The sequence below is a fragment of the Calidris pugnax genome, unplaced genomic scaffold, assembly GCF_001431845.1.
Source record: "Calidris pugnax isolate Ruff unplaced genomic scaffold, ASM143184v1 scaffold148, whole genome shotgun sequence".
NCBI lineage: Eukaryota > Metazoa > Chordata > Aves > Charadriiformes > Scolopacidae > Calidris > Calidris pugnax.
In genome coordinates, this window is record NW_015090926.1 from 1,912,882 (window position 1) to 1,926,060 (window position 13,179).

Genomic DNA, 13,179 nt, shown 5'->3' on the forward strand with positions numbered 1-13,179 from the left:
ACTGCATGCAAAAAATATAAAAACACATTTTAAAAAAAGCATATAAAAACAAGTTTATTTTTCAACAGTCTTAGTATTTTCCAGCTGGTAACTTCAGTTGTTACAGAGAAAGAGCCATAACTACCGAACAAGAAGAGGAAATCTCTATGAGAAGTTCTCCATTAACAAAATGTTTTAATACTGTTCTGGGTTTCACTGGGATAGAGTTATTTTTCTTCACAGTAGCTAATATGGAACTATGTTTTGGATTTGTGCTGAACGTTATTTTTTTATCAATTTTTTTATCAATTGGAAGAATAAGTTTTAGAAAGCAATAATAAATCTAAATTATTCAGTAAATAAATACTGTTCTACACAAAATAGAAGCATGTACCTCCCAAATAATGCTTTTTAAAACACTAATTGGGGGTTTCTTATTAGTAAGTAGCCACCACAACTTACTGAGATTTTTACCTAGTAGTATGTGTGTCACAACGAATGAAAAAACAGTTGTCAGAATATGCTTTTCTGCATTCAGAGAAACTATTTATTATATGTGTTTACTTGGGCAATAGTACCAGCTGCTTATCTGAAAAACAGGAGAACTCCTTAAAAACTATTCCAGTAGCTTTTTTCCCTATATTAAAAGGCATGTTCTTTAAATGTAAGAAATAAGCTTATCTTGTCATGGTCATTGGTCATATTTTATTAGACAACTGTAAAACACATCTTTGTTAAAATATTTGTTATGATCTCTGAGTCCTCAGAAGAAACTGTTTTTCAACAGTTTACTGGAATCTCTTAACTTGATATAAGAATCATGTGTAGCTTAATTTTAAAAAAACATTAAAACTCTTACCCTGTGTTTTCCATCTAGTGGATAAAGCATCCTAAGTCCATGTTATCATCAACAGTACCACCACAAAATTACGGTTACAGTAACAAAAAAAACCCCATAAATTCTGTCTTTTCAGGCCTTCTCCTTTCTCAATTTGACTGTTTTTTATATTAGATGCCTGAGAACCTAGAAGGACTAGAGTAACCTCATCCCAACCAATTGTAGATGCTTACAGGATGTTCCCCCCCTTCCTGCCTGTAGTGATTCCTGCAGAAAGACCTGCAGGATAAGACTGAGAAGAGACCTGGTGCCTGACATCCCAGCCAATGGCAGGGAGACAGGATGTATTTTTTCCACACATGCATCCCTTAGAGAGAATTTACACTATATACATACACATTACTTTAAGATATTACCCTCATTTCTTAACAGGTTGTAGATTGCAAAAAACATAACAAAGTCTCTCTGTACTGGAGTAACCTGGACACAGATGGGTGGGACACAGCGAAATCAGTATGACCAACAGCAAGTAAGTGAATAGTAAGTAAATGATGGTTCTCTTTCATAACATATATAATTTCTCATCTACCTTTTCACTTTGGCTATGTACCTGCAACATGCTCTGCTACCTTACTTACTATTTCAGTTAAGCCTTGCTACATCACCCATCTTGAAATTTCTTTATCGATGTGATTCTTACTTTAGGACACGTCAGTTGTTATGTTAACACACACACCAAGGAAAGGGATCTACCTACAAAGGACAATTGTCTTTCACAACTCACTTTATTTCTCTGTTATCTGTTGGAAACATCTGAGTTACTTCTGCACGTAACAATGGATGCACAGATGCTTAAATGTGCATTTGCCTCCTTCTCTATTGTTTATAATGATGGCTTTATCCAGATGCATAGTTTTTAATCCCATTTACATTTGCATCAAAGGAAAAGATTTCTTTGCAGAGACAGCTTATGACAGAATCATTAAAAGAGGAGCACCTCTTAAAGTGCTAAGTTTCAAAATATATTTCTAATACCTGAACAAATTAAGAATCTGAATTGAAATCTGAATCTGAAATGAAAAGCAGAATTAGCTGCTACTGAGCCACACCATAGCAACCTCAAAAGAGATAGTACGTGCATAGCCTACATCTATTTGGGATATAAAAACAGTAGAAAAAGTGCAAACATTAAACAGAACTCAGAAAACACAGGAGAAATTCCACATTTTATGGAGATGTTTTTAATTTTTTCCTCAGGGAAAATCTGTCTGACATTTATTAATTAGCTCCCTTCTCAGCCATACATTTACAGAATACAATTCTAAGCTAAAACATGCCATTTTTAGTTATTAAAAAGAATGTCAGAGTTAAACTGCTTGAAAACCTTCAAGCGTAAACATATTTAAGACAAACACACGGACAAAAGCAGATACTGAGAAAGCTAAGTGCTAGGTGTAAGTCAACAAGCCTACCACTATTCTGTTCTTCAAAGGGCAGCACTAAATACCAAATCAGAGCACTAATAATTATTATTTTAGGAAATCTCATCCAAACTTCCCATTAAAAAACAGAAAACAAGTAACATCAGAATCACTGCTTCTCTGAACTGATCTAAGTGTTTTGTCTTTCCTCTGCCAACATCTTCAGAGTTGGCATCCTTATTATTTCTAGCCAATTTTGTCAGTCTCACGGTGGGCCAGCCAAAGTATAAAGAATATGGGAAAGTGTGATGGCTTGAACACAGTGAAGTGTTTACGAGGGCAGGAAAGCACAGAAGCTAGCCAGAGGACTGACAGACCAGCAAAATGGATGACAGCTATTAAGTTTCTTGCAAATTCAAAGACAGAAGGATTTTTGTATAGACTTGGACTGCAAAACAGGCATGAGTACGGTCCTCAACTAATTTGTTCTCGAATTGTATTAGTATGTTTAAAAAACTTGTCTTAGGCTCTGAAAACCTTGAACCAGAATGAGAAAGGTGTTAAAAGATCAGAATACATTTTTATCTTCAGAGATGTTTGGAGACTCTGATTACTAAAGAATGCCTTAAAACCCAGGACACTGCTTTTAGCTTCCATTTTAATAAAGTTAATCACATGTACAAATATAATAATCTAATATAATCTAATTGAATAAAGGCAGAAAATTCCAATAGGTCAAAGATTTCATCAGTGCTCTTGTACTAAATCCAGTACTTAAGAACAATAAACAATCTAAGTCTTCATGAATGAAACGGTTCTTAAAACAGCTTGCTGTATAATTTTGAAGACCAATTCAGTGATATATAAAACAAATACAGTGTTGCATACTAAGCAGTACTAAAGGCTACCAAACCCACACATTTTCCAGCTGCTGAGAAAATCAACAAAGAGGTAAAATTGCCCAAAAGCTGTTATCACATCCTAACAATCTGAAATTCTCTCCAGCCATTGTTGAGTAACATAAACTCAAGATTCAAAAAAGATCAAGAGCAACCCATAAACTGAACAATATATTTTGGTAAAGAAAAAAATTCTTCTATTACTAAAGATGACCCAAATATCAGTTATTAAAATCGAAACATTACCCAGGCAGGAAGTTTCTTTGAATACAGGCACCTTAACATTCACTATATATCTCTATTGTTAAAAGAAGTACCATGCAATACCTTGTCAGGAGGAAAATGAAGACAGAACTGAAATACCTTTCAGCGAATTCCATTATCTTGAATGGCTACAGAAAAGCTCACAACAGATTTGTGGAGCTCACTCCACTCCAAAGCTAGTACAACCTAGTATTTCCAAAGATTTGTACAAAGGTTACTTTTGAGATCAGTCATAAGAATGCAGATAAAGAGAAACTGAAAACAATACACACATAATGGAAAAAATACCTACGAAAATATGCTGAAAAATGTGGGAAAAATTACCTGGGACAAGTTCCATAACAATATAAATAGGCTGTCGTTGTGTGCAAACTCCTATAAGTTTTACAATATTAGGATGATCATACTGTTTGAGTATTCTGCAAAACACAAAGTAAGTTTATTACATTAACAAACTTCATTGTACAAACTGATTAAATGTTACAGAAACATATCTTAAACCCTAATTGTTCTTTTAATGGAAGATATCATCACTGTCATCATAAAGAAAAAAAATCAATTTAACAGATAATCATTCTGTTTGAAATGGAAGGCATACTGATTCACTAATAAGACAGAACACTGTATTATTCTTATTGTAATTTTATCATTTGTCTACATAACATTTGTCTATATAACTGAAAAGTGGTCTGAGAGGTTTGCAGTTTCTCAAGTACCCTTTTAATTAAATAGCATTTCAGTGGTGGACCAGAAGCAGAGCTACATCAAAAAATCATACACAGCATGCCCCTATACTTCCCTGCTGCACTTTTGAAATGCACACTCATTCCAATTTTACTTTAAGAGATTAATACAATAACTTTTAGAAGAATATAAGGACAGCAATTTTAATATTGGGAATTAAAAAGAAACACATTTACATCTTCTTACAGAATAATAGAACATTTGCAGCTTAAAACAGCGTGCTAGGATTTATAAGTGAAATGAAGGGCAAGGAAAAATTATACGGAGACTCTGTAACTGAAATGTTTCTTCTACTATCTGCTGACTTAAAGCACTTAATCTTTTTCCCTCTTCTTCTAGGATCAAGATTAAAATACTAACCTACCTTGTACATACATGTTTAGTGAGAAATAACATGTCATATTATTTCAGACTAACACTGCTCCATTAGTGGCAGGCTGCTTAACAAATGAAACATCTCTGCAGTTGCCAAGCTACAAGCTCTCCAAAATTAATCAATAGATATAGTGGCTGATCTTCATTCTCTAAATGTAGATAGTAACTTTTACTTTTTCATATTGATCATACTAGTTTGGGAGTAAAAATGAAAACATATGAAGATTCATTGCAAGAGGGAGCAAGTTAATTTAAACAATTGTGAATTTATGTCAATACGCTCCTCTACCCTGAGGCTTCAGAACCTATGTATCTACATTAGCCTATATTCAGAATACTTAGCATATTGTGGCATGATTGTCATTTGAAAAATAAGTATGCAATCACATGCCACCTGACACAGCATAAAATATCTCTACTGGAGTGAACTCTTCTTACAAAGAGAAAATTACTAAATGGGATCTATGCAGTAACCTATCCGTATTTATCAGCACTATTAGTCATGCATGTAAGGTAGGACTGGTATAACCACATTTAAATTAACAGCATCTTCCAGTCTTCTTATCCCAGTCCTCGTGGCACATCTCAGAAGAAGTTCTAAATAGAAGCACTTACAACAACGGAATTGTGTTTTCAAGGCATACCTTGCTTTGCCAAAGAGGTAGTTTCAGCAAGTGTTGCATCCACTATTGCATTCACATGTTAAAAAAGGAAAGAGTTTGAGTACTGCTTCTTTGAATTTCTCTGAAGGTCAGATTTTATAAATCCATCTAATCATGAAACTTGAATAAAACCCCACAACAAGTATATATTTCAATTAAATTTAGAGAACCTACCTGGCTTCTGATAGAAATTTTATTTTCAGTTCCTGAGGAAGATCTTCTTTACAAGTTTTTACAGCAACAGGAGTTTTATCCTTTAATGTCCCCTTATACACCTCACCAAAATTACCCTGAAATGAAAAAAAAAAATTCTAAGTAAATAAAATCGTCATGAATCTCAAGAAAAATAACGCAAACAGCTAATGTAGCTGGTATGGAACTTTGAAGTGTGTTTATGAAGCCAAATGAGGTTTTCTTCCACCATCTGCCCCTAACACAATGCAGTTCACACAGTTCACACAAATATAGTACACCTATTACGTGGACACAGCATATGAATTCTACTTTGACCTTGCTGAAAGAGAAAAAAATACATTAATTGTGTAATTATAATTTTCTCATAAAACCTCTTAGTTAGCAGTATTTTTTTTCTTATTCTCACTCCTGCACTGCATCATTTTCACACTATTGCATTTTACCAATAGTTTTTATCTTGCAGTTTCTAACAGACCAAAAGATGTTCTCTGAAATGAGGACAAAAAACATCAAAATAACGTAAACATTCTCCTATATAGGAGAAAGAAAAAAACACAAAATAAGAAAAATTAAAGCAGTATTAATTTTGATCATAAATGAAAACCTCTGCAAAAAAAAAAAAAAAAAAAAAACACACAAGGCACAAAACAGTGCCAGAAACCAGCATCGCACCCATCAACGCCAACCTCATCCGCAAATCCCCCTCCAAAAAAAAAAAAAAAAAAAGATGTTGTGACAGCCCTCAGAAATTTACATGATCCACCTCCCACTAGACCAGGTTGCTCAAATCCCCATCCAGCCTGGCCTTGAACACTTCCAGGGATGGGGCATCCACAACTTCCCTGGGAAACGTGTTCCAGTGTCTCACCACCCTCACAGAAAAGAATTTCTTTCTGGTATCTAATCTAAATCCACCCTCCCAGTTTGAAGCCGTTACTCCTTGTCCTGTCATAACATGTCCTTGTAAAAAGTCCCTTTCCAGCTTTCTTGTTGGCTCCCTTTAAGTGCTGGAAGGCTGCAATAAGGTGTCCCCAGAGCCTTCTCTTCTCCAACAGGAGAACTACCCCAACTCTCTCAACCTGTCCTCAAAGGAGAGGTACTCCAGCCCTCTGGTCATCTTCATAGCCCTTCTCTGGACCCACTCGAACAGATCCACATCCTTCTTATGCTGAGGACTCCAAAGCTGGATGTAATACTCCAGGTGGGGTCTCCAGGTGGGGAGAGCAAGTAGAGGGGGAGAATCACTTTCCTCAACCTGCTCACTATGCATCTTTTGATGCAGAATATATATGATTTTTAATATAACATGTTCCTTTCATATGCCTTTACTTTTGTGGGTGATTATAGAATTAATATCAAGTGCCAGGTTCTGCACTTGGGCCACAACAACCCCATACATTACTACAGGCCTGGGGAAGCGTGGCTGGAAAGCTGCCTGGCAGAAAAGGACCTGGGGGTTCTAATTGACAAGTGGCTGAACATGAGCCGGCAGTGTGCCCAGGTGGCCAAGAAAGCCAATGGCATTCTGGCTTGTACTAGAAATAGTGTGACCAGCAGAAGGAGGGAGCTGATTTGTCCCGCTCTACTCAGCACTGGTGAGGCCACACCTCGAGTATTGTGTCCAGTTCTGGGCACCTCAATACAAGAGAGATATCGAGGTGCTGGAGCGAGTGCAGAGGAGGGAAACGAAGCTGGTGAAGGGCCTGGAAAACAAATCATATGAGGAGCAGTTGAAGGAGCTGGGACTGTTGAGTTTGAGGAAGAGGAGGCTGAGGGGAGACCTCATCACTCTCTACAACTACTTGAAAGGACACTGTAGAGAGGTTGATGCTGGTCTCTTCTCACAGGTAATTAGTGACAGAACGAGAGGGAACGGTTTCAAGCTTCAACAGGGTAGGTTTAGACTGGTCATTAGGAAATAATTTTTCACAGAGAGAGTGGTCGGGCATTGGAACAGGCTGCCCAAGGAGGTGGTTGAGCCGCCATCCCTGGACGTGTTTAAGAGTTGTTTAGATGTGGTGTTGGGGGATATGGTGCAGGGGAGAACTTTGTGGAGTAGGGTTGATGGTTGGACTCAATGATCCCAAGGGTCTCTTCCAACCTAGACGATTCTATGATTCTATGAAATAAAGAGACCACTCCAAAGATGAAGGAAAATCTTTGTCTTTTCTAAAATTTGCATCCTTTTATACATTAAGCTTTCATGAATTCCCTTCTCATCTTTTCCAGGCCACTAAAGATTTTATACACCCTTAGATTTCTCACTTCCATGGTGAACAGCTGTAGTTATTTTAACATTTTCTCATATGGATGTTGATGATCCTGTCATTCTTATCTTTTCTAGTTTGACTATGACTTCTTAGAGATATAGGCATAATAGTTTTGTACTATGTTCCAAGAAAGTTTTTTTATCCTGTTCTGTATTTTTTTAAAGAACATATCCTTCTATAATCACCTTTAAGCACTGGATTGTCTTTACTGAACGCTGTGTGCCAAAAAACATGCAATGTACATATAAATTCAGTTTACTACATAAATCAATTTTCAGATTGCTTTAACTGTCTTTACATATCAAAACTAATTCGTATTTAATTTTTAGCAGGAGAAAGCTTTATGAATGCCTGAAACATCTTTATTTTTCTCCCTTGATCCTATTCTGTTTAAGAATGTGAAGCTGTCACAGTACCTGTATTTTATGCAGACAAAGCTCTGTCTACAGGCACAAAATACGTCATCTTATGCTGCTGAAGAGATTTTATCCTGGGTAACACAACTGTCTGACAGTATTTAATTCTTGCATTTCTTGAACAGTTTATCAATTATTTTAGTGTACATTGTAGTAAGAAAGTCATTACTGCTTTCATTCACCTCCTCCTCATTTAAGCCTGTTTTTCAGGAAAACTTTCAGTACATTGTGTCCAGAATGGCACTTGCAACTGTCTTTGTAGCTGCAAAGGTGCCAAAAACGTAAGCAAGGTACAGGCCTTATCAAATTTTAAAGGCTTATAGCTCTAAGCAGAACTTTTGATATAAACTACACTATACAAGAACATTTGTTTTTACAAATATCAATTTCATCACCTTATCAAATTTTATACATAAATACCTAAATTTTATATATAAATACATATGAAAAATTTGTTTATATGACTTTATGTTTTGCAATATTTTTTGTAAGACTACAAAAGTTAAACAGACACATCATGCTTTACAGAAATCTAGTTAGCTTGAAAGCCTTCTAAAAGGGAAAAATGTGTGCGCTACCTAAACACTTTCAGCACACAATCATTTACCAGTAAATGTGATTTACATTTATTTAAAGCCCAATGCTGTCTTGTGTGTTGAAGTAAAAGAATTGTTATAGAAATCGCATACAGGAGTAATTTAAAAGAAAAGGCAAACAGGAAATATATAGGTTTAATGATCAATATATACTTGTTTAAATGTTATTTAGTTCACTTGACAACTTACTTTGCCCAGTAATTCTCCCAGTGTGACATCTTCATGATTGAGAACCCATTTCTTATCCTATTGAAAGAAAAAGAAAGAGAAAGAAAAATTCTGTGCAAATATGTAAGGTAAAGTTTCTGTAAGATATATTTCAGTAGAAACTGAGCTAAAGAAGCATTCTATTCAGACGACTCAATCAAAACCATGCCAGGGAGTTTTACATCTAAGTGTTTACAAAACAGAGAGTAGAAAACTTGCTCCATAGTAAAATATTGAAATATACCATATAGCAAATTTCCATCAGAAGGTTAAGCCTACAACATGACAGTATGTATGTAGATAGATCACTACGCAAATTTCCACACAAACTATGGAAATTCTATCTCGCACCCTGTTTTTAAGAATTACTGGAGTCAAAATCAGATAAGAAAAAATCCTTTTAGTATAAGAAATAACATATTGCTAGGTCAAAACCCCATTTTTCTCCTCAGTGCACATGGAAAATAACTGATTCTTCTACTTATTAACAAGACACATACTTGCATCTCTTAAGTCTTCTGTGGTAGTTTGAAATATTACAGGCAACTAATTGGAAAGACAACATAACAAATGCCAGTTAAAGCGTGTGTTTAGTGTTGATGATCGACACTGCAAAGACTATGCAATAGTATAAAGACACACAAAAAACAACTATAAACTTCTTGACACACAGACATAGTTAATAAATACTTAGCTAAAATATTAGAGTAGGATATTTTAAGTCTAACCCATATTTACTATTTTTCCATTTTATTTCTCCATTAGCACCACATCTACTTATCACCTCACAAACACTATTACTGCTCCTCATGTTAGCGCTAAGTTCCTAAGCATTCTTTATCACTAATGAAAAATGGAAACATCTAAGCAAACATATGCCAACTGCGCTCAGTGACAGGACAAGAAGAAATGGGCACAAATTAGAAAACAGGAAATTTGTTCTGAACATGAGAAAACACATTCTTAGTGTGATGGTTGTCAGATACCCAGAACAGGTTATCTAGGGAGAGTCATTCTGATATGGAGTCTATGGAGACATTCAAAACCCAACTGGACACAGTCCTGGGAAACTCACAGTGGTTGAACCAGCCTGAGTAGGAGGGTTGGACTACAGAATTTCAAGAATCTTTCCAACCTAAATGCTCCTGTGATTCAAACACAAAGAAAAACCTTCGTATGTAAACAGACCACAGAATCACCAAATGGCTTGGGTTGGAAGGGACATTTAATAATCATAACTCTCCTGCCATCTCTCCTGCAGGGGTATCTTTCACTAGATCAGGTTGCTCAAAGCTTCATCCAACCTGACCTTGAACACTTCCAGGTACGGGGCATCCACAACTTCTTTGGGCCACCTGGGTAATCAGCACTACTTCCTTTGACCTACACAACCAGTAAAGTCTACTCCTAAGGAAGATGGAGGCTTGTACTGACTTATGTCTCCCTCTTTTTGCAAGGAGAAAACCATTCAGCAGATATCCAGAGGAGTTCTCAGTAAGGGAAAGAATGAAAGGAGTACAGAAGAATGATGCTGCACAGTGTGCCTTGCAGGGAAAGTAGCTACTCACTACTATCCTCCACATTTTTTGACTGACATGAATTCATCAGAGAAAAAAAACAAAAAAAAGGTATGAGAAGAGTTCATTGCCATTGCGTTTTCTATGCTTTTTTTTTTCCTTACATATAATGTCACAAAATCACACAGACCAATGCTCCTGTAAGCTGTGCTCAATGCACAGTCTAGAGACTTTCTGAATGCCTCTCTTCACCCAAACTTCCAGCATGCAACTCCTGTCAGCCCCATCATATGAACTCCTGCACCACACCACCACGCTGTGTGACGGGATCCATGCTTTGCCATTCCTCTTCCCTGAGTGGGGCACTGGGAGACTTGCAAAGAAATTCTCAATAACCACCATTTATTTTTTCTCATATAGACAAGATTCTTGATTAAAACTAATGCCTCAGTAATCAGACATGATAAGTAATGTAATTTCCTTCACCTCATCCTTTTGATTTTGCTAAAAATCATAACTTTTCTGTTCACTTAAGATTTTCTAGATATTTGTTGCTGATTGGTTGACTCATTTAGAAGCTGTTAAACTACAACCACATAGGAAATGCCATCAAACTGCACCCTTTTCTTTCCTATTAAAACTCAAGTTTAAGAAAACAATTTGCAAAGAAAGCTGTAAAGAAAAAATCCACAAAAATTACTACCTGGGGTATTAACATAATGTTTTTTAACATTGAAATAAGAACTGTAAAATCCAAAACATTAAAGAATAAAAATTTAATGTATTTTTATCACTTAATTCCAAGGATTCAGTACTTCAGTAAATGACTTTTTGAAAATATTGACAACATGGCATTTCAAAGGCTTGTTTATGAAGAAAAAATCTGATGCATAATCCTTCAGAGGACTAATTAAAAAAAATGGCACCATAAACTGGAATCAAATGATCTGTTGAAGGATTTGTTATTACTGTATCAGTACATTAATCACTACCTGTACTTTTCTTTTTATGAAAACTTTCTGTCATTTATTATACCAGTGTAACCCATTCATTACATTATCAGGGTTCTGCCAGTTTGATTGGGTCTGTTACTGAAGTTCTTATTGCTGGTTTAGAAAAGGTATCTTTATCTATAAGCATATGCAAATTGTGCTGCCCTGCTAGTATCAGTTTCACAAGGTATCAATAAGTCAATATTCATCTCAATGGTATATAAATTGAGTTTGCTGCTTATGAGAGCTTCCTATGAATGGAAATCTTCAATAATCATAAAATCATAAAATGGTTAGTGTTGAAAGGGACCTTAAAGGTCATCTAGCTCCAACCCCCCTGCCATGGGCAGGGACACTTTTCACTAGACCAGGTTGCTGAAAGCCCCATCCAGCCTGGCCTTGAACACTTCCAGGGATGGGGCATCCACAGCTTCTCTGGGCAACCTGTTCCAGTGTCTCACCACCCTCACAGTAAAGAATTTCTTTCTAATATCTGATCTAAATCTACCCTCTTTCAGCTTAAAACCATTACTCCTCGTCCTATTGCCCCGCTCCCTGATGAAGAGTCTCTCCCCATCTTCTCTGTAGGCCCCCTTCAAGTACTGAAAGGCTGCTATAAGAAATCCCTGGCACCTTCTCTTCTCAGGCATGAACAACACAAACTCTATCAGCCTGTCTTCAAAGGAGAGGTGCTCCAGCCCTCTGATCATCTCCATGGGCCTCCTCTGGACTCCCTCCAACAGGTCCATCTCCTTCTTATGCTGCAGCTCCAGAGCTGGATGCAGTACTCCAGCTGAGGTCTCATGAGAGCAGAGTAGAGGGGCAGAATCACCTCCCGTGACCTGCTGGCCACATATTAAACTTAGGAGACTCATCAGATGTGTCACTCCTGCGGATATGTGGCTGAGCCAGGAGACTGAAAAGGAGGCAGGTGCTGCTTCAATGATCCTTTCTGCTCCCAGCTGGAATCTCTTCAGAACTGTTCTTTTACTACTAATCAGGCACCACCTGCACAGACCTCAAAAGCAGACAGCTGAAAAAATTATGCAACCCTTGGCATATTGCACTCATTTTGATCCCACTTCTCATCATTCATTTAGTCTTTTAATTTGCGTATTTACAATGGAACCCAACACCAGGAATATTTACCACATGATCCAGGTGAGATTAACAGAACAAAAACTGTAACCCAGCACTTCTATCTATGTAATTTCTTGTCCCTCACTCATAACTTTTCTGTTATGCTCCTCCCTCCTGGTTTCTCTCTCTCAGGTTTAGTGAAAGCCCTAAGGACTATGAAAACAGTAATTTTTTCCCACTAGGAAGTATCAAAATACAACTCTCCTCCCCTCCTTCCACAGCCTCTTAAACAGCCTTCACTTTGTATGAGTGTTACCATTGAGCTTCTGGATAAAAAGATGCCAGCCTTCATACTAAATCCTATTCCTCTATGTGAAAAGTAAACTAATTCACTTGAGATTACTTTTTGAAAGAGGACAAGAAGCTCAGGTGCTACAGGACACATTTAACATGTAAACCCTAAGCAGGGAGAAGTGCCTAAGCCCTAACATCACCTAAGCCTGTAATTTTCTCCTAAGATTGCAATTTCCTCCTAAGGTACATGACTTCTCATGCGCTGAGAAGCCGGAAATGCAACACTGCATTCCATTATGGTAGTGAAGCACTTCCAACTATAGTCCCTAAGTCCACTTGTGAATTTAACTCTGAAGATGTAGGTGGTCGCCCAGTCCAACAGCACTAGTCAAGTTGAAGAAAGCATTTCAAGTAGAAACACAAAGTTAAA

At 36.8% G+C, this 13,179-nt stretch overlaps 1 protein-coding gene across 1 annotated transcript in view; it reads right to left on the bottom strand.

The window, feature by feature from the left end:
* Positions 1-13,179, bottom strand: part of FER (fer (fps/fes related) tyrosine kinase) — a 178,899-nt gene that overhangs the window by 60,528 nt on the left and 105,192 nt on the right. The window contains exons 14-16 of the mRNA XM_014951487.1: positions 8,849-8,905; positions 5,357-5,472; positions 3,726-3,820 (exon numbers count right to left, since the gene is read on the bottom strand). Of these exons, the coding sequence (XP_014806973.1) occupies positions 3,726-3,820; positions 5,357-5,472; positions 8,849-8,905 (268 nt within the window). The remainder of the gene's footprint in view (positions 1-3,725; positions 3,821-5,356; positions 5,473-8,848; positions 8,906-13,179) is intronic.